Raw genomic sequence first — 22,330 nt, forward strand, 5'->3', positions numbered from 1 at the left:
TGTCCAAAAGTTAATAGACACCTGCTGAACAAGTGTTTCTTCTGAAATCAAGGGTTTTCGTTGATTTTAGTTCTCCATTTGCTGGGTTTTAGTGCATCATTCGCTGCAGTAACCGCCTCTACTCATCTGGAAAGGCTTTACAGAGGCCTAAATGTTGCAACATTGCTTTTGCAATTGCATTTTTGATTATACAAGCGAATGAATGAGAAACACTCTGACAATTAGGGACATTTTATGATAAAAATGCATAGATAAATCAATCTGTATAACATTTACAGGTCAGTCGTTGACATACTGGACCTCTGAGTAGCCTACACTCTGAAGGTTTTTTATAGTACTGAAAAAGGGTTCTTTAAGGGTTCTCATCATGACAGTGGAACTGTTTAATGCTATATAGAACCATTTCTAAAGGTTCTGTACAAAAACACCAACAAAAGATGTCCACTAACGTAAAGAACCAGGTAAAGAATCAATGAAACATCCAGAGGGTATTTTGAGTTGTCATGGGTCTATAAATTATAAATAATCATTGCCTACAGTAAGGAACCAATGAAGAACCATTCATTGCTGGTGAATGCAGAGTCCTCTAGGATTGTAAGTGTAAATGTCATTTATTTGGTTCTTCAGTTGGTTTTGAAAGAACATCTAAAAATGTAAACAATACAAAAATAAGAATAAAATAAATTGTAGGTATTTTCTGGGGATATATATATAAAATGCAAGGGTCCCTTTTCAGTCATTTTAAGAGAAGAAATTAGAAAAATAAACAGTCCAGAACAAGCTTTAAAGATATAGCTTTATTTTAGCAGCATTTTTAGGAACAGTGGGGTCATTAGTGCAAATTATTAGTGCAAAATTAATAAATTAATACTATTAATTATTATATATTAATTAATTTTTATTCATTATATTAAATAATGATATACAATAGCATTCAGATGTAGATATGCCTTCACACATTTCTACCCAACAGAATTGCTCCACTGCACTAATTCAGCATCGCAGCGCAGAATGACAGCAGTGAACTACATTAACCATGATGCACCTGTTCATTGGGAGAGGCGAGACCAACAACATCGTCTAAAAGTTTGGATCTGCTGCCCTGTCATTCGTTTCATCGCGCCAGAATGAAAAATCATGACTTAGACATTCATCCTGGAGTCCGGTCTCGAGTCGACGAGGGGGTTTTAGGAGTTGAAGGTGTTTCTCCGGTGCAGATTCGTCCTCGAGGTAACTTTCTCTTCACGGAAGTCCTCGCATCCTAAACTACCCGCACCTTAATCAAATCCCTGTCTTCTCTACGAGGAAATCGGTTGCTGTTCACATCCCTGCGCTTTAAACCCCTGATTTAGCCGTAATGTCGAGGAGCGACTGATTTACTTCCATCAGTTGGTGTTGACAGGCTGCGCATATACAGCGCTGCTGTGACCTTTAGCTGCCCTGCCACGTATGAGGACCAGCAGTGAGTGGAGAGTCGCTGCCTGAAGTCTGTTCCTTATTAAGATGCTGATAAATCATACAGGGATTTGCTGTGATAAAGGTGTAGAATCAGTGCTTTCACAAAACGTAGGTTTCTGTTATATTTAAAGATTGGTGGTCACTGTGTTTACTCACTGAAGCCAGGTAAAGGTCTGATGGTAAAGGTAAAGGTGCATGTATTTGTCACTGTACAGATTTAACCCATCTGTGGTAGTGAACACACACACACACACTAGTGAACTAGGGGCAGTGAGTACACACACACCCAGAGCGGTGGGCAGCCAACTCCAGCGCCCGGGGAGCAGAGAGGGTAAAGGGCCTTGCCGAGGCCGGGAATCGAACCCACAACCCTGTTATCGAGAGCCCGGCGCTCTAACCACGATTGGTTCCTGAGCCACGATTACCTTTCTGAGTATTTATTTACTTAGCAAGGTAATACCTGTACTTGCTTACCTTACATTAAATTGTAAAGAAAGTAATCAGCTTTTATTCGTATAGTTATTATTACTACTACAGTTTTATTTATCTTTAAGATTTACAATTATTTTTGGTCATATATTTGGTCATATACATATCTAACCCACTTGTATATAATATATAACATTTAACCCATTTGACCATATACATAATCTTAATTCAGACCAAAATTGCATCAAACAAGAATAATAGTTCCTTTACTTTACTAAGATTTACTAAGATGTCAAGCTGCAGTTCTACAAGTTACTTAAGTTGCATGTTGGCCTAGTTTTGTACTGAAGTATTATTTTGCAAATAATAATGGTACTGGTAATTATTTCACAGACGTAACATTGTACATGTACATTTAAGGCATTTAGCAGACTCTCTTATCCAGAGCGACTTACAAAAGTGCTTTGCTATTTACCCAAGGACACATATATACATATACACCGGACATTAATTATCTTCATCTACAGTCGCATCTATTAAGGGGTGGCAGAAAGAAAATGGGCAAGCATAAGGATCTGTGCCACTTCGAGAAGGGGGAACTGTAATGGCTAGACAACTGCGTCAGAGCAGCTCCAAAACATCAGCCAGGTCCTGTGGGATTTTTCAAGTGTGCAGTGGTCAGTACCTATTAAAAGTGGTCCAAGAAAGGACAACTGGTGAATGGTCACACGCTCACTGATGCTGATGGAGGCCCCACCTCACAACTTACAGGATCTTCAGAGGTCCTGTGGAGTCCATGCCTCAAATGATCAGACCTGTGTGGCAGCACAAGGGGGACCTATTCAGTATTATAGGGGGGTGCTAACGTTTTGGCTGATCTGTGTATTATGTAAAGGGATTCTTCCCTGATTATTATTTGGGAAACAAACGTCTGGAAAAGTCCCACCATTCACTGAATGTTAGCTAAACCCTTAAACTGTTGAGCTCAGACAGTCACTGGTGCAACCTTTAAAAGAACTTGATGGGTGATTTAATCACAGTGATCTAGCACCCAAACTTTGGAGCCAGCCAATTGCCTAAATCCTATCATTCTTGCTATCTTCCTCTCTGTTGCACGCCCCCAGAGTTCAGGCCTATCCTGTGGCTAGGCTGGAGGCCGGACTGGACCCTAGAGTAAATCATTAATCTCTTGAACTGAAGTTTACGTTCAATGACATCCTATACTGAAGTTTATGGGCTGCAACATGTAGGACAACATCTGAATTCCCATGGGACTAGAGAGACTACTGAGATCTAAAGATAAGGACAGTGTAGAAAATAGTACATTCAAGCTTGTTTTTCATTTCTAACCATGAAAGTCCAGGAGATACAGAGTACAGTGTGTTCCTTCCTAATCAGTCCACTGCTTCTTTGAAAGCAGCAGTAGTAAGACAGAAAACACCTCCAGGTTGACCATTAACCTCATTATTGATTACAGCATTTTCTCCTCATCCTACCGGTTCTGTGCTGCTCAGCGAATCCTGATGCAAAGTTCATATCTCCGTACTGCTCGAGTTGAGCACAAACTCAGTGTTTGGCTGGGAACTGGCCTGAAGACTGCTTTGTCAGTATCCGTGGATAATTTGAGAGAACCATGGCGAAGTCTGGATATGGCTACTACCGGACCACTATCTTTCTGGCCATGTTTGTGGGCTACACGTTGTATTACTTCAACCGGAAAACATTTTCCTTTGTGATGCCTTCCTTAATGCAGGAGATCAAGTTGGATAAGGATGACTTGGGTAAGAGAACCTTATTTTCCTATGAAAATACTTTGAATGCATGTTATTTTCCACATGGTGGAACTGTACTGTAGTAGCCTGTAGAATTGTGCTGACCTTTGAGGTTTCACATGTGGATTTGTTGTAGTGGATCATGCCATTCATCCAGATAGTAACTTAACTTCTACTCTCTCTAAAAAAAAAAAAAACCCAAAAAAACAAATAAAAAACCCACCTTGTTGTGGGTCAGTTAAGCCAACCTGAAACGAGAGATGATATGAGAGCTGCTTTCTCATATCCTGTCTCGTACTTTTCCAGAAACACATTCTGACATATAATGAAATTCTCCACACGCTAAAGGTTTCTTATTTTATCTTTGTGCATTGTAGGTCTTATCACCAGCAGCCAGTCACTGGCCTATGCTATCAGCAAGTTCATTAGTGGGGTGCTCTCCGATCAGATAAGTGCAAGATGGCTTTTCTCCATTGGCCTCTTCATGGTGGGTGGCATCAACGTGCTGTTCTCATGGTCCTCCACTGTGGCTGTGTTCTCTGCCCTCTGGTTTCTGAATGGACTCGGCCAGGGCCTGGGGTGGCCCCCATGTGGGAAAGTATTGCGAAAGGTATTGGAAGCGTCTTTCATACTTTGATAGAGGGAACAAATAGTTCCTTTAGCAAAACATCCCTTTCAACAAATTGTAGCGATCTTTGTTTACAGTTCCTGCATGATGTTTAAAATTGCTTACGCCGTTGTAGCCCATTCAAACTAGAATAAAAAAATAATTTGCTAATGCGCTAACATTAGCTTGATCACAAGACCGAAAAACGCACTTCCCTTTTATTACTTGTGACTTGTGTGACCTGTGCTATATAAAATGCATCCACCATACACACACCACATAGCCATAACATTAGAACCTCTGGCAGGTAAAGTAAATAACATTGATTATCTGTTCCAATGTCACCTATCAGGGGTTGGGATCAGCATATTAGACAGCAAATAAGCAGTTGATGTTTTGGAAGCAGGACAAATGGTAAATGTAAGGTTCTAAGCCACTATGAAAAGTGACAGACTGTGATGGCTACAACGGAGTCAGAGCATTTCCAAAACATCAGGTCTTGTAAGATGTTCCTGGTATGCAACGGTTGCTACCTACCAGAAATTGGTCCAAGGAAGTACAGCTGGTGAACCTGGTGGCATTAGAGACTCTTCACAAGATAACGCAAGATTAGGTTTTAATGTTATGGTTGACCAGTGTATGTTGCGTTGGAACGCACGCTAGTCTAAGCTGCTTTTGGGGAAAGCCTCAAAAAACATACTGTACACAAAACAGGCTGTAGTTAGATTGTGATACATCAAAAAAAGGACAGAAATAGGGTTAGTTACCAACCACATTAGCTAATGTTAGTGCAAGATTAGGGTTAACCAGCTAGCTTACCAGTATACTGTATGTTTTCATCTGGATAACCAGCTATTTTTAACCCACTTGACCATCAAAGATCATCTTAAACCATCCCTAACCAGCTACCTACAAAAGCTGCTCTTCAGCTGAATATTTCAGCAGGGTCGTTAGCCTTTGGCTTTGCTCAACATTGGGCATGGATATGTTACCTGCATGAAGGTCTATGTGATTCCATAATGTCCATATTCTTCCTTACAGTGGTTTGAACCTTCTCAGTTTGGGACCTGGTGGTCAGTGCTATCCTGTAGTATGAACTTGGCTGGTGGACTGGGTCCAATTATCGCCACCCTCTTGGCTCAGAGCTACAGCTGGAGGTCGACACTGTCCGTCTCTGGAATGACCTGTGTGGTCATGTCCATCTTTTGCCTGCTGATGATCCGTAATGAGCCAAGCGATGTGGGTCTCTCCAATATTGAAGCTGGTGCAAAGAAGGGCAAAGCAGGTAAGAGCGTGTTTGTCTCACATTTCACATTTCAGGGTCATGTAGAAGATAATTATATATATATATATATATATATATATATGTATAATTATTTTCTACATGACCCTGAAATGTATATATATATATGAACCCTGAAATATATATATATATATATATATATATATATATAATTGAATATAATATAATGCTTTGTTTGCATTGAGCATTGTCCCAGATAACCTGCACAGTGTTACTGATGTAGGTCATTGCTAATCTTTACAAGCAGTCAGGAGTAAGCAGTTGATAAGAGAGCATGACTATTTCCTGATACTGGCTCTTTAATCTGTACAGCCCCAAATACTATGCATGTACACAGCAACGGAATCATATACACGCGCTTTACTTCTTAAAGTACATACTCTATAAGCTCTTTGTACTTTTTTTGTGCCTGTTCTCCAAGAGAAAAAGGCCTGATCTTGCAAGTGTGAACTCTTGGACTCAACCATCGGGCAAAGGTGTGTTTACATGCTAATTCTTGATCTTTAGTGTCCATGGACACTCACACAGTCTCACAATGAATTCTGGACAGTAGTCTGTACTATTGTGCCTTCCCACATGAGACAAGACAAACATGGCATTAGAAATGGCATCAGCAGAACAGCAGTTAAGCCACTGGCTCTCAACTACAACAACACGTTAAGGCATATATGCCTTTGGTCACCATACTAGTTGAGGTTAAGGGGTAGCCTCAAACACATTAATGTTATGTTGGTTGTGACATAATGGCAGCTGTAAAAAAAAAAAAGGTCAATTAATGGTTCCCAGGTGCTGAGAACTAGTCAGCGCACTTCTGTTTTATTTAGTAATCACAAGCAATAAGCCTTTGTTGTTTTATTCCAAATTAACTTTTGTATAAACTATTGCTTTAATCAGTGTCACATTGATTAATGACCGTTTGGCCATCGCTGTGAGAAAGCAGTCCTTGAGACAAGCTTGCCCACAAAGCCACATTCTTGAGTCTGTATTTGTTACCCTGTACTGCATTTGGCTGTAATTCAGCAAGTTACTGATTAGATCCCTTAAAACCAAGTCTTCATCATTTTGAACTGTCTCCTGCCTCTAAATTTCAGGGTCCAGCAAGGATGAGAGCACGCTGAAAGAGTTCCTCCTGTCCCCGTATCTGTGGGTACTGTCGCTAGGCTACCTGGTGGTATTTGGGGTCAAGACGGCTTGCACTGACTGGGGACAGCTTTTCCTCATCCAGGACAAGGGGCAGTCTGCACTCATGGGTACTGTAGTCCCCTATATGTTATCATATGTACATTTGATGAAGGCCTTGAAGCATGGGCCAAAATATCATATCTTAAAGGAGTTCTTATGTCATAGACATAAGTGCTGATGTAGTTGCAGCTCAATAACTAGTTAATAATAATAATAATAATAATAATAATACATTTACAAAGGATTTAGTAAGTTAGGAAAAATAAAGGAACAAATTAGTTTATCACACAAAAGAAAGTTATAAAAATTGGCCAGCCATTCTTCATACTGGCTAAACACTTGGTGATAGACCAAGACCAGTTATGCCATCTTTTACTTGAGAAAGCAGTTATGACCATAACATTATTAACTAGTTACTTTGTGCCTTTTTCCACAGGCAGTTCTTACATGAGTGCTTTGGAGATCGGAGGGCTGGTGGGCAGTTTAGCAGCTGGATACCTATCTGACAGGGCTGTGGCACGGGTGAGTTCACACTTCTGGCATTTTCACACCCATAGTTTTTCTCTGATGCAAATCAATTGAAGAGTTTGTGAACTTGGACCCCTTGGTTTCATTTTTGAAAGAAAAAATATCCAGGTGCACAAAAATGCATCACAAACCACCTGAGAATGTTTTCTCCACTCACTGGTCAGACCCATCTGGGGCAGGAGCAAGGAAGTAAATACAGGGAGAAGTTCCAGGCTGGGCATTTATGTGCTCAGATCAGAGAATCCAAGTGTGGTTGTTCTGGTACACATCTGAGTGCAGTTACTGTATTCATCCTGCTTAAACTGGACCAAGGGTGAAGGACAAACAAGCATCCAATTTAACCAGACTAAAACATGCAAACATCACTTCTGTCCCTGTTTTATGATCCCACCTCAAGGGTACCATTGGATCAGTAGCACATGGGATTTGTTGTTTGGGCCATTGAAGACAGATGAAGCAAGTGAACAGGCATGAGAGATTTTAATTAGCATAAACACTTTCAATAAAAGGTGCTGTGCTAGCTAGTACAACGCTAGGAGACAAACAGTGGGCAGCATCATGACTCACTCTCATTCTGGGTCTGAATGTACCTAGCTCAGAAAAATAAGTGAAACAAAAACTTATTATAAGAAATTTCCTATCCCAATATTTAAAAGTACATCAACAAGTGTCACCTGCTCTCCCATGGTGCCAGTCTAGGGAATGAATGGTGGCACAATCAAGCCTCTCCTGTAAAACAGCTTGAAGTGTGCTGATCTGTTTGGTAAACCAAGCACTCCCTTAACACAGGAGATACTAATCACTTGTAAAACTAGATTGGGAATGTACTAAGGTTACTCAACAAAAGCACACGACGACACAAGAGAGGTAATCTCTCAAAGCAACAATAGGTCCCCCAGGTAAAATACCCACAAACAAAGCACTAAAAATCCCTAAAATGTCTAGTAATACAAAGATAGGGGTGCAAAAAACATACCCACAGTATTAGTAGTAGAAGCAGTCCCTACATGCATCACTTTCTTTTTTTATATTTATATATTCAAAAAATTTTTAAATATGTGGTTTTAATGTGATTAATTTGTCCAATAATTAAGCAGGTACACCTGTGGGGGGAGAGCCGAACCATCCTGACAGAAATTCTTTATGAACAATGAACACAGTGTGAACGTGAAATGTGATTTTCCTTTTTTGCAGCAAGGACTGCGTGTGTACGGCAACCCCCGTCATGGCCTCCTACTGTCGATGATGGCAGGGATGTGTGTCTCTATGTACCTCTTCCGCACCACTGTTACGCAGGAAAGCTCAAATGTGAGTGCAGGACCTTCTCAGTCATTTAAACAAAACTATGCTGTTGCTGTAACACAAAAACCTTGCATCTCCAAAAGGACAGCTTTTTTATGTGTATAACTGGAGACTCAATTGAGAACAAAGTCACAGTGACCTTATATATTACAAAAATTATGCTAATGACTTTGAATGCATATTTTGTATATTAGTGCTTTTTATGTACCAGAATTAAATTTATATTTTTAATAAAGTCTCAGGATTAAATATGTAACATCACAGGTGAAAAAAGAAATCAATCAACATCAGCAAATAAAGATAAAATATACAGTGAGTTGGCAACCCTGGTATTCACTGTGGGAATTGAAGTACAATGACTAAATAGTAGCTCCTTATTACATTACACAAAGGCCAAATTCATCTTAATAGGTCACTGATATATCAGGAACATGGGCTTTTTTTATTTCCAACATGAAGAATTGAACTAGTACCTGTTTTATTGAACGTTACTTGTGTAATTTAACCTCTGTAGGTTTGGATCCTCTCTCTTGGTGCTGCTTTCGGCTTCTCTTCTTATGGACCAATTGCTCTGTTTGGAGTCATTGCCAATGAGAGCGCTCCTTCTAACTACTGTGGAACTTCACATGCTATTGTTGCCTTGATGGCTAATGGTACGATCCTGTAAAGTCACAGCTTTAGTAATATTTTATACAATCCTACATATGATATGCTCAGTTGAATGACGTTTTGTTTGTTGTGTGTTTTTTTCTGATGCAGTCGGAGGTTTCCTTTCCGGGTTGCCATTTAGCAGCATTGCGAAACACTACGGCTGGGATAGTGCATTCTGGGTAGCAGAAGTGACCTGTGTTGTCACAACCATTGGCTTCTTCCTCCTACGTAACATCCAAACCAAGATGGGACGCACACTAAAGAAGACTGACTGAGCAGCTTTTTACACACAGCCATTTTTTACCAGAATAAAGTGGAAACCTCACTTTTTCATTTTCTATAAAGGTTTGGAAGCACATTCTCTGTAAAATTCATTGACAAAACTCTACAGTAGGTACTGCAGGAGAGTAAGGAAACTCAAGAAACCTATTTTGACGCTGTATTTTCTCAGTTTGTTACCACTGAGAAAACAAAACCGAAACCCCATTTTAACCCTTATATCGTCACTGCGATGGATGCAAAAACTTGTACCTCCATTTGTGGCGTTTTTCACTTGTTGACATAATAACGTGAATCTGGCAGTTGTCCTTCATGTTGCCAAACGTTCATGTTGAATGGACCAATAGGAGTGCTCCATAATTACATGGAATAAAACTTTCCATTGAAAGTTTTTTCCTTCTGATGTAAGGTTGGAGATACAAGGTATTTTTTGCTTGAAAGTCTCAGTGTCTCATAAGCGTGTCTTTGTGTATGTATACATACAGTATATGTAGTAAAATCACAACATTGCACCTTGTGAAGTTAATAGTAAGGCCATGATGTCTTTAGACAATCATCCTGGTTTGAGTCTGTATTCAGGAATTTGTTCAGGTTCAGGTTTTTTGATTACCCAATTTGAAAATGTCAGCTGTCCCATATTTCGGGTGAGAATTTCATGATTACTGGATCAATCAAAATAGCTCCAAGTGCCCCACAATTCGTTACACTGACTTGCATTAAAGGTTAAGACCGTTTTAGCCATTGTTTTTAAGAAAGGTTTTGTTACAACAGCGACAAAATACATAAACTATGTGGACAAAAGTATTGGGTCACCAGCTTTTCAAAATCAAGGGTATTAGTATTACAAAAATTATAATTATAGATTATCCTGCTTTTGTTGGAGTAACTGTCTGTACTAGATTGGGGAGCATCACTGTGAGAATTTGGGACAGTTTGGGACGACAGGATCGTTAGTGAGGCCAGGATGTTGGATGATCACCACCCCACCTCATCCCAAACTCACCCCAAAAGTATTAGATGGAGCACCATCATTCCAGAGAACTGCTCCACAGCTCAATGCTGGGGGCTTTATACCCCTCTAGCCCACACCTGGCATTAGGCATAGTCTAGTAGGTTCATGTTTATCTGCTCCAGAGTCCTATTTAATTGGTAATACTTCTCTACAGGTCCTAAACAAGCTATGTGTGTGCATTTGCACACGTGTCAATGCATTCATTAGAAGTATGTATGTAAAGGTTTCAGGTATATCTTTAATGGGTAAAAGACATTAAAGGGTCTTTAAGGGTGTTTAATTTGTACACAGTATGATTTACATCTACTTCAGCCAATTCACTTTTTTCTGAAGTTGTCTTTTGTAGAATGTACAAGTATCATGCTTTTTACTTACAGGATTGCTTTAAACAGATACTTGTAAGATTCCTGCATTATAAGTGTTTTGTAAAAATTTAGTTATTTTAAAGATGTCGATACATCTAAGTGATTTCTTCTATTTTATATAGATGTTTAGCAACTACGACTGGAATGTGTGAGATTTTTCAGAGTTCTGTATGGTTCTACTTCTTTATAGTGTTATAAACCTATAAATGTTGATGTGTATCAAAACTGCACTAATTTTGCAATTATAGAACAAAACACTTACATTCTATACAATAAAGTTGTTGCTGCTGATTTTCATAGGATACTTTCCAGAATGAAGGGTCTTGGATTGAGAGTAGAGTGCTCAACAATTCACAACATTTGCATATTTGAAATGTTCACCTTTAATCTTTATTAAAACTTTAATGTCTTTACATGCTCTCATTACGCAGAGTTGTGATCTGGCCTATTAATTCACGTTGTACATATAAGACATTTTTTTCTACCATTACAACAAATTTCATGGTCCAGCAGGGAAAGTAAAGACAGACAAAGACTTTTACTGCTTCTGTAGACTTCCAACCAAAATGCAGCACTGGTTCATCCATGTTTTCAGAAGTTCCAAGCCAATGATCCCTCTTTTTTGTTAGATAGCTTAGAAAATTCACACACCAACAACAAAACCATACATATATACACAGTTGTTTCTTCAACTTAATAAAGTTCATTAAATTATGTGTTACTCCATGCCCCATATTCCAGTTCAGGAGCCTGGCCCAAATGTACCAGCCTTCTCTGCTATTTCCAGGGCGCTCTTTAGATTTTGGTCAAATAGTTCGCATCTGAAAGACAAGTGGAACACCATTCACCAGTCAAGTAACCCCTTGTGAAGATGACATACATAGACACACACAAGCTCAAAATATGTTCACTTAGTTAAAGGATTAACGCAGGATTTACGTTAGGCCAACGCATCCTGCTCTACCAGCACTGCACAGTGTGAGAACTGTGTATTATTTGTATTAATTGTTTTTACATATTAAACTAGTTGAAGTAAATGTATTTTGTTAAGCTGATTATATGTAGCTACATACAGTCTTATGCAACTATTCGGGCACCACTGGTCTAAAGGCTTGTTGGTTTTCTAAGTGGAAGTAAGTGAACACATTCTCTACAGGTAACTTAAAATTACAATGTACAATTTTAAAGCACAGTTTATTTGCTGACAAATGTATACAACATAACACATTTAAATGTGCCACACACCTCGTTTAAATTTTTTTGTGGTATAATGTTCAATTCAAGCAGTATTATGCAAGAACGGGTATGCTTAGGGCTCCCCCTACAGTCGGGAAGTGCAATTTGCACGTTCAGCCAATCCTAAAGGACGCGGTCTATACATGTGTTACTGGACAAGCTGAGAGATACTGAACCGACATCTATAGTAAGAGAAACATGTGGACTCATGTGGTAGAGTAATATTACTGGAATTTACACAAATACGATTCAGGTTACAGTGTTTTCCTGCTTCTATAAAGTTACATAGCAGTAGCAGCATTCTGAGCCTGAATTAATAAAGATATAGACACTATTCTCCCTATTAGGTCAGGGAAGAATCAATATGATTTTAAATGTTTTATGGTATTTAAAGCAACTTTAAGATGATGCATAACACTGCTTTAAACTCCTAAACTGAAATCTGCTTTAGTGCAGAGAATGTGAACCCTTTGGATTCACTTAGGATTTTTCCCCTCTGTGATCTAGAGACTGCTTTTATTGCTACGGGGGGGGAGGGGTGGGGTCAAAACAAGAGGTGCTGGTCAGGTCAAGGTCAGACAGATTCATAGGCTGTATTCAGACCAAAATGGGATGCTGGAGTACAGCTCTAACACACTTGTAATATAACTCCACCAACCTGATGGGCATCTCTAGAGAGTAGAAAGGATTCTTCAAGGCAAAGTCTGAATAGATTTCATAGATCTTTCTCAGGAGTGCGTCAATGCCAGACTGCCGAGGATCTGCCAGTACAATGAACTTGATCCCTAAGAAAGTTAAATTAAATCAAATTTTTATTTGAAATTAAATGTAAAGCATAATTATTATTACATTAAGGCAGATCATGTTTACCTGTGAGGGTCTGAAAGCAGTGTAGTTTGAACACATCTGTTTCCAGCATTTCAATACCTGAACTGCCAGCCTCTGGTGACAGTTGTGAACCTATGGCAAACAGACTAGGAAAAATAAAGAGCTATATTAATATTAAGTTATATAAACCATAGCAGTTTGATTACATTTAGTATAAGGAAGTAAATTCAGTGTTTATGCTCAATAAACTTCAAACAGAAGTAGATAAAATAAATATTTATACATAATTATGTAGCAAATATATTACTCAAAATTCCAAATTTGCCACGTCACCAGGTCATTACACAACACGTAATATGTAACCATATGCCCAAAAGTCTTCAGATAACTTTTTTTTGTGAAGCGTTGGGTAGAAGGGTATTAAGCACTTCTCTTTAGAGTAGTAGAACTGTGTTCAAAGGAATGATGGTAAACCATCTGATACCTTTGGGATAAGATTTGTGAGGTTTGTGATCCAGAACAAATCATTCAACAAACAGTACTTAATGCTGGATGAGCTGCCTGCAAACTAAGAATATATAATGTACATTTGACATATACAATGTACATGTGACTCATTCATGCATCCCCCTTCATATTAGGGCAGTGATGGCTCAGCGGTTAGAGCACCAGGCTATTGATAACAAGGTTGTGAGCTTGTTGACACTGTTGGGCCCTTGAGCAAGGCCCTTCACTCTATCTGCTCCCTGGACGGCACATCAATGGCTGCCCACCGCTACGCTCTCTGTCAATGTGTTGGTTTTCTTATCCACTTCTTCCTGGTCAGGGTCGCAATGGATCCAGAAGCTACCTAGAATCACTGGGCACAATGCAGGTCTTCATTAATCTACTTACGAGTGAAACATTGAAGCCAGCATCAGTTTCTCATTCGAGCTCAGCCGTGCTCGGCCAAAGCGTATAGATACTGGATAGTTCGAGGGGTCCTTCAAGTATTCCAGTATTTCCTTTCCTTCTGCTGTGTATTTGCCATTCACATCAACTCCATTGATAGACAGAACAGCATGGCCAACTGCACAGAAGTATAGAAGCAGGTATATAGGAAAAACCATTAGTAAAATATTGCAAAGCCACTTGATAGCAAGCTAAATACACATTCTTATGCACATAATGAGGAGAGCTCATTGTGATTCATGCTATAAAACCACTAAATATCTAACTAAGGGACCTGATATGATAATACTGCATTCACTCCATCTCATATGGTTGTCTGTGCCAGTATGTTTGTGTATGAAGGGGAGAGGGAGAGGAAGGGTGGAAGGAAAAGTAGTTCCTGTCCTATACATTCATTTTGCAGTTTTTAGCAACGAAAACAGTTTGGAAAAGACAGGTAAACATTTACGTGCTTATGGAAAATATTTAGGATGGATATTTTATGTGCAGACCGGTTCTCAGAAAGAAACCTCAGCATCTCAAGTATCGATACTTCAATATCCATCCGCCATCAGTGCAACACTTAGCTACAGTTAGAAAACACATGGACATAAATCTGCATGTTATATAGCGATAACTAGCTAAATCGAACAATTTCAAAGGTGATGATAAATGCATAAAGCAAATAATCACCATAACGCTGTGTAATAAGTCAGACTGGTCGGATTTTAGCCAGCAAGCTAGCTAACTAGCTACCATGCACACCCCGTCTACGACATAGCACCCACCTCGGATGCCGTCCCTCTGTCCAAATGACACGACCACCTTCTCGTCGTGAATCTTCAGTACTATATCTAAAGGAAAGCTAAATGTTTTCTCAACTTCTGTTCTAGGCACATAATTATCATACTGGTAAATAAGCCCACCCGCCTTGTTGACAACATACACACTGAATATCGCCATCTTTGCCCTGCACCGAGCAGCTGACCGGGTAGGTGATCACGTGACACGGTGTCAGAAAACAGTGACATGTCTCATTGGCCAGCTGTTTGTGCTTGTGTAAGGCACTGTAATTACAGCTACTGTAGTACATTAGATTTTCTTTCTAAACGTGGAAAAAACGGTGATATACGTGGACAGAAATGTAGATTTAGGACTACAAGACATAAAAACTACATTTCCCATGATATTAGCATTAGCGTGCGGGCGGTGGTTCACGTGCGCATGCGTCAACATTTCTGCATCTACGTGGAAAATAATGGTCTGTTTTCTTTTCGATATTGTAATCAAAATTGCAATTGCTATTTAAGCAGAAAAGCTTTGTATATGTTCTATCGTGAGTTCAGTAGTGACTGAAGACCTTAAAGACTCTGATATGTTAGAAAACTGAGACAGCAAACAGCCTGATGGGTGTAAGAACCAAGTCCATTCAAAGCTTTCTAAATATACCTAAAATACAGAAACTGGGTGAATTCTCTACAATGTACAAATATATTACACACAAGATAATCCAGATCTAGAATCTAGAATGTATGAATATATAGATAGCAGTAGACTGAACAACATCAGCAGAGAGTGTCAGTGAGAATTGTCCATAAAGTGGCACATGGAGAGGTGTGTAGCAGCATGCAGTGTTATGAAAAGGGTTTTTATTTGGTTGTTTTTTACTGTATGTTTGAAGTTAATTCATAATATTGTCCATAGTAATAATAATAATAATAATAGTAATTAAATGACTGAGTGACAGACTTAAAGTCTATTGGGTTTTGTATTTCAGACAATTTTTCAAGTTTCAATATATATTTAATATAACATGTCAAAAGCCAACATGGACCAGCATCATTCCAGAGAACACAGTTCCACTGCCCCACAGTTCAATGCTGGGGAGCTTTATACCCCTTTAGCCCACGCCTGGCACTGGACACAGTGCCAATAGGTTCATGTTTATCTGCTCCAGAGAGTCCTATTCTATTGGCAGTACTTCTCTATGGGGGCTGGACAAGCCGTGTGTGTGTGCATGTGCACATCTGTTTCAGCAGTGGAGGCAACTTAAAGTAGATAAATGCATTCTATAGAAGGGATGTCCACAAATATTTGGACATATAGTGTATTTAGTTGGATACTCATATCGGTTGGTTTATTACAGGAACTGTGAATTGTTGAAACTAATACATTTAGGTGCTCTGTCATTCTGTTGATATATTTGCAGTGCAGAAAGGAAAGACATTAGATAAAGACAAGATGCTGGGATGCTGGGAAGTCCAAAAAGGAGAAGGACTCAGTTAAGAAGTCTGGAGGCAAAGTGGAAAAGAAGGTTTGTTTATTTATTGCTTTATTCAAATCAAGCAGATGAGTGCTTCATCCTGAGTGCATTCTGGTTCTGACGATCAATACTTTCTCCTCTTGCGGTCTGAATTGTAGAAGTGGTCAGAGGGGAAAGTGAGACAAGCATAACAACTTGGTGCTTTTTGACAAGGCCACTTACGATAAGCTCTACAAGGAGATGCTGAACTACAAGCTCATGACTGCTGTGGTGGTGTCTGAGAGGCTGAAGATCAGAGGATCACTAGCACTCCTGGAGATATTTGGGAGAGGTAGGGCATCATTTGGTGAGATGCTTTATTTTTGGCAATGAAATTGTTGGCCTTCCTTCATTCTTCCTTCATTTTATGATAAATATTGTTCAAGTTTCAAAATATAACATTTACTTCCCAGTCCATATGGTTCATTAATGCAAAATAATCTTCAAAAACAGATTTCTGTGAGGTTTTTGCATTTATTTTAAGGTTTTCTTATCAATTTCATCATTTCCAATTCCAACACTCTAGCTTGGACTTTTCCTAGGTCAGGAATTTTTTTTGAATGAATCATTTTGAATAACTACAAGGATCTGAGCCTTTAAGGGTTTGATGTACAAATACAGTCCATTCAAAGGTTAATTAGAGAAGTACATTTTCTTATTAAAATGCAGAATGGTGGTTCTCACATTCACAGCAGTTGCTATGGTGTTGCTATGTGGGCACTTGGGTGAAACTTTTTTTGTAGGTGGTTAGTAGTGGTTTCTATAGTATACTATTTGGTTGCTATATGGTTGCTAGGTGGTTGCAATGGGATCTCAGGAGGTTGCTATAGTATTGCTAAGTGGTTGCAATGGTATGCCAGGTGGTTGCTATGATGTTGCTAAGTGGTTGATATGATGTTGCAGGGTGGTTGCTATGGTATACCAAGTTGATTTCTGTGGTGTTGCTTTGCCATGCACAACCATCATTATATAAAAACAAACAAAAAAACAAATCCTGCACCTTATAACTGGGCTTACAATCTTCACAGTCATCAGGGAGGCACCTCTCTTTATCAGCGTTGCGCTGAATTAAGCCCATTACACCTCCAGTAGGTTCAGCAGTGAGGTCTAGTGTCCTAGACACATTCCCCTACAAGCTCACTTTACAGACTTATCAATTAACCAACTTCATAACTGTAGAACCACATAGGCCTCCCTGGTGACTAAGGCCATACCTGGCCCTACTGGCACAATTGATGCATGCTCAGTGCCACCAGTTTCATGTTGACTCTACATACTGTAACACCACCCCTGCAACACGATACACACCTGCACTACATCAACTCCACACTAACCTTCCTCATGGCTAAGGTCTGGCCTAGTACTAAAAGTACTAAATGAATTCTGAAATTCAGGTTAAAAGGTGAAAATTCTACCTTTCTCTCATTGTTATGCAGATAACACAGCATCATTTCTAATCTTAAATAGTGGATTTGGCAATTAGCAAATTCAGATTTAAAAAGAACAAACTTTGGAAAAAAGTGTGAGATACTTCAATGGTAATCAATGGGTCAACTTTAATGGTAATAAACAGAAATACCAGCTGAACTGCTAATATCACACCAGACAGGGCCATCTAAAATCATTCTGTGGCTAAAATCATCTAAAGCTAAGTAAACATGGCATCCTGCTGAATTACTTAAAGTTGGGTTATGCTTCATTAGACGCGAGAGTGTTGACGCTAAGTGAACACAACACGTGAAATGATGTGCAAGTGCATCTGCAGGAAAGTGCTTCCCATGAGGGAGGGATCAGGTCTGCTATAGAGGAGCAGCTCTGCATAGCAACCCAGATCTGACCAGAAACAAAACAGTGCTTCATGAAGATAACATCACACCAGTGGAAGCTACAATCAACAGCAATATACTGGACTGGAGGGCATGACCTTTTCACCTCTGAATGTTAGTTAGGTCTTATTAAAGTGGATGAAGGGTGTTCCCCACAGTCAGTCATTTTTAGAATTAACCAATCCGAGAATGCCTTAGTTCTGAAGTGATCTTTATGTATGATGGAAAGGTACAACTTGGTCAACGGGTATCATACTCAAATACAACACTACGTATTTACCCTTCTCAAACGCACCCAAACTAAAGCATAGCTTGGTAAGTAGATGAGTCGAGTGTGTTAAATCAGGAAAGAGATTAAACTCCTTCAAGACTGACAACATCCCTGACTTAGCTTTAACTTTAAAGGCACTGTATTTCAAATTCAGTGAATGTTTCCTTGCTGTTCGCTAACTCTCCAGAACTCATCCCTACTTTTACATTTAAGGCATTTAGCAGACGCTCTTACCCAGAGCGAGTTCCAAAAGTGCTTTGCTATTTACCCAAGAAAACCCTCAGCTAATTTGAATAGACTAAAAATTTAAAGATACCTCTAAGCTTAGACACTACTAAACACAAGTCAATAAGGTGACCATTGTACTCTACTATTCACTCAAGTACTCTCGGAAGAGGTGGGTCTTCAGTCTGGGTTTGCAGACAGTGAGCGACTCGGCCGTTCGGACACCCAGGGGAAGCTCGCTCCACCACTTTGGTGCAGGACAGAAAAAAGCCTGGACGCTTGTCTTCCGTGGATTTTGAAGGATTGGCGGGTCGAAGGGCTCTAGGTATGGATCGGCTTTTGACCATTGCCATCAAGTACTGCAGATCCCAGGCTCTGTTAATGGAAAACAAAGAAAGCAGCTTGGATTGAACATATTATATTATGATTATGAATATGTTGCACACCTGAGCAGTACAACAGTTTAGATGGTTTGGTGGCTTTTTGTCAATAATTTATAAATAGTTCTGACCAGAGGAGGATGATTCGCCCCTGTGAGTCTTGGTTCCACCCAAGGTTTCTTCATCCAGCTCTGATTAAGTTTTTCCTTGCCACTGTTGGCTTAATCGCTGGGGGTCTTAGATTTTTCATGTCTTTTTGTGTCATTGATTTCAACAGAGGATGTTTGCCCCCCCCCCATTTTTATAGCAGGAGACAGCACATGCACATCGGCTGCTGTGACCCCAATAATAAGACCTTGTAGGGTCGCTGCTACAATAAGCAGATTCTCAGGAACAGCACTTTAAAGTGCACTATATTGCCTATGCAGATCGCTACAACAGCTAGGGTAGAGATCACTCACTTAGGCAAAACTGAAGGAACAGTATACTAAGCAGGGAAGAAGGGAAAATGCTAAGGGAAGATCGCTTATCTGTGCTGTGTATGGTACCATCTGCTATGCATGTGCGGTGGAGATGTATATATGCTTATCTGTGTCATGCATTGTTAAGAAGAGAGGGCAGAGAAACAGCCAAAAAGGAAAAGTTAGGACAAACAAAAACATTTTTAGATCGGGAGAGGGCAAACATGCCATCATTGGGCAACTTTGACAAATTTTTGGCATTAAGTTAGTATTATTTTGTCTTATTTGTAAATGTTTGTGATGGATAATCACAACTGGTTTGCTTAGCAGCAGCAATTGTGGGTTCCAGTTTGCTAAAGCTGACCTAGCTAAAGCTAAATACTTGCCATGACGGTGCTCCTTAACGTCATATCTTGGTCTTTGATTGCACAACATTTGAAAAGTGTTTTATGGCCACAAAATGGGAGTGAGTGGGATTACTGGAATTTATGCATAATTCGGAATGCTACATTAGGTAACATTAGGTAACCAATATACGATTTTCTGTGATTCCATTGGTCAGTGTCACACAAAACGTAGACAAACACACAAATCCACCAATTATGGAAGAGAGGCAGATAACAGACACAAAAATTCACCAGTTATACATTAGGTAACATTAGTTGGACAAGGCCGGCGTGCTAACACTGTTGTAGCAATGTTGGAAGAGGACGTTAGCCAGCGCACTTACATGGCAGGGACAAAGTTGAACGAGGCTGTTAGCCAGCGTGCTAATATCTTTGTAGCGATGTTCAGCTATTTTTAGTTACATCTATTGCTGACACAGATTTGCAAATGCACACGCAAACAGCTTGTCTAGTTCAGATTCTATTCTATTCTATTCTAATGATCATTCTGTGTAACACTCTTTTTGCTGAATACAGTCAAGTCCTCACAGCTATGCTCCAACATTTAGTAGAAAGCCTTCCCTGGACAGTAGAGAAAGTTACTCCAACCAAAAGCAGGATAAACTCTTTTTAATACCCTTGATTTCAGAAGAAAGGATGTATAAGCAGACGTCCCAATACTTTTGTCCACATAGTGTATTTGAGTTGTGCAACACCATATGGCAATACTGTGTCCTACTTATGGAGGACAGCATGTATTTGGACTTTTGTGTGTAACCTTAGAGGACACGTTTTCCTACCTGCTCATTAAGAATGCAGCGTGTATCTTCTGGCTTTAGCTACAGGCTTCTGGTGGTTGTTGATGAATTTCAGAGAGCCTCAGGCTCTGTCTTTATGACTTATAGACAATAAAGAAAACTACAGCTTAAGCCAAGACCCTCTATTGTCCCTGCAGCCTCCAGGCCTGGCGCTTGTGGCATGTGGCGAGGAAAGGGTACAGGGTCAGCTGTTGATGGATGCCGTCAGCTGTTCCACTTGTCATTGCACAGCACCACCTCCAGCTTGACTGGAAAAAGCTCCCCAGGTTGCACTCTATGACTGCTGTCTTTGACAGATGTGCAGACTTTCCTGCTGCCATCATGTTATTAAAAACTCAACAAAGTCCATGGGTCTGACTCCCTGATATCACATTTTCCCCCTTCAGCTGTATGAAACTGTCCTTTTTGTAAGGATTTTAATATCTGCATTTTGTTGTGTTTTCAACCCACACTTACACTTACTTACTGTGTGATATGATGCTGTTTGCTGCTATTTGTTCCTGTGGGGTGGCTGACAAAGCATACTAGCCTACTTTTAGATGCTTATGTAAGTTCTTAGATGAGGAAAAGTTGCTCATTTTAAATTTAGTTGTTATTACAGATAAAACATCTTCAGTATTGGCCAATACTCAGTATTTCAGTATCGGTAATGAAGAAGACATACTGCGATAACACCATCTGGTATTAACACAAAAAACTAAACTTAAAATAAAGGTGCTGCAAAGGTATCTTTGAGCGATGCCATTAACGAATCACTTTTGGTTATCTAAAGAACCATATAAACAAGATTTGTGCCATCACCTCTTTTTCCACTGATGCAATGCCCCCAGGCAACCAATGGGCTCAGAGGATTAGCACAGTATACCCAGGTCTGATGCATCGGCTGGAGTGATGTGGGGAAAAAGCACCATCTACCCACCCTGGAAAGAGCAAGGCCAATTGGTTCTTTCGCGGCCTGGCTGCCGATTCAAATTAGCGATCCCCTGGTCATAGTGACGGCATCTTATTCTACTGGACCAGTCAGTGTCACACAAAACATAGACAGACATACAAATCCACCAATTATGAAAGAGAGGCAGATGACAGACACAAAAATCCACCAGTTATACATGATAAGATGCAAAACATGAGCTTTTTTTCATAACCTCGTAACTATGGATGTACGATCTTGCAAGCAAAGAGGAATGAGGATAGATTGATGAAATGTTTCAACTGTGCTGTATTAGATAACGATATTAATAGAAAAAGCATTGAGAGCACTGTTTTTATACCACTTCCTAAACTTAATCTGAAAAAAATCACCATATATCATCTTGCTTACAGAATCGCTGTATATTACAGTGTATTAAATTGTAACTCCTGTGTAATGATGCCTGGTTTTTGCTAGTACACAGCCCTAGAAATAAATCTGAATAGAATATTTATGATTTATTAGAATATTGATACTCACCATGTGACAACACACATATTCTGCACTCAGAAACTACATGACTAAAAGACAGCACTAGTGCAGCCTCTACATAACAACTAGCCTGCAGTGACTATTATTGCTCCCACTACTACCACCCCCCACCACCCCCCAGACATTTCTATTAATATTCCCTCTGCATTTAGAACGACCTGTCATTCTCCCAGTGACTCTCATAGTGGACTTGCCTTTTTGTCCACCAGCTCTCCAACTCCAACTACACCAGCTTATTAGAGAAGCCCTAACTTCAGTTGCTGAAGCAGAACTCATGCTTTGAGAATGAGTCACGAGTGTGTGTCTGTGTGTGAGCC

General features: G+C 39.7%; 2 protein-coding genes across 3 annotated transcripts; one reads left to right on the plus strand and one right to left on the minus strand.

Annotated features, from left to right (window-relative positions):
* Positions 1 to 1,096: 1,096 nt before the first annotated feature.
* On the plus strand, positions 1,097 to 11,170 carry slc37a4a (solute carrier family 37 member 4a). 2 transcript variants are annotated; one of them, XM_072691017.1, is made up of 9 exons: positions 1,097 to 1,230; positions 3,402 to 3,668; positions 4,037 to 4,269; positions 5,308 to 5,551; positions 6,661 to 6,819; positions 7,188 to 7,273; positions 8,474 to 8,587; positions 9,096 to 9,234; positions 9,341 to 11,170. In XM_072691017.1, the coding sequence occupies exons 2-9, from the start codon at positions 3,521 to 3,523 to the stop codon at positions 9,505 to 9,507; spliced, it is 1,290 nt and encodes a 429-aa protein (XP_072547118.1). In that variant the 5' UTR covers positions 1,097 to 1,230; positions 3,402 to 3,520; the 3' UTR covers positions 9,508 to 11,170. The 2 variants fall into 2 exon arrangements, with proteins under 2 accessions (XP_072547118.1, XP_072547119.1); XM_072691018.1 differs by lacking the exon at positions 1,097 to 1,230 and having other exon boundaries at positions 3,095 to 3,668.
* A 77-nt stretch (positions 11,171 to 11,247) lies between these two features.
* trappc4 (trafficking protein particle complex subunit 4) lies at positions 11,248 to 14,878 on the minus strand. The gene is made up of 5 exons (XM_072691019.1): positions 14,671 to 14,878; positions 13,847 to 14,021; positions 12,995 to 13,098; positions 12,783 to 12,909; positions 11,248 to 11,709 (listed from the first exon to the last, which is right to left on the minus strand). The coding sequence occupies exons 1-5, from the start codon at positions 14,843 to 14,845 to the stop codon at positions 11,631 to 11,633; spliced, it is 660 nt and encodes a 219-aa protein (XP_072547120.1). The 5' UTR covers positions 14,846 to 14,878; the 3' UTR covers positions 11,248 to 11,630.
* Positions 14,879 to 22,330: the final 7,452 nt, after the last annotated feature.

Source organism: Salminus brasiliensis, chromosome 11 (genome assembly GCF_030463535.1).
Source record: "Salminus brasiliensis chromosome 11, fSalBra1.hap2, whole genome shotgun sequence".
NCBI classification, from domain to species: Eukaryota; Metazoa; Chordata; class Actinopteri; order Characiformes; family Bryconidae; genus Salminus; species Salminus brasiliensis.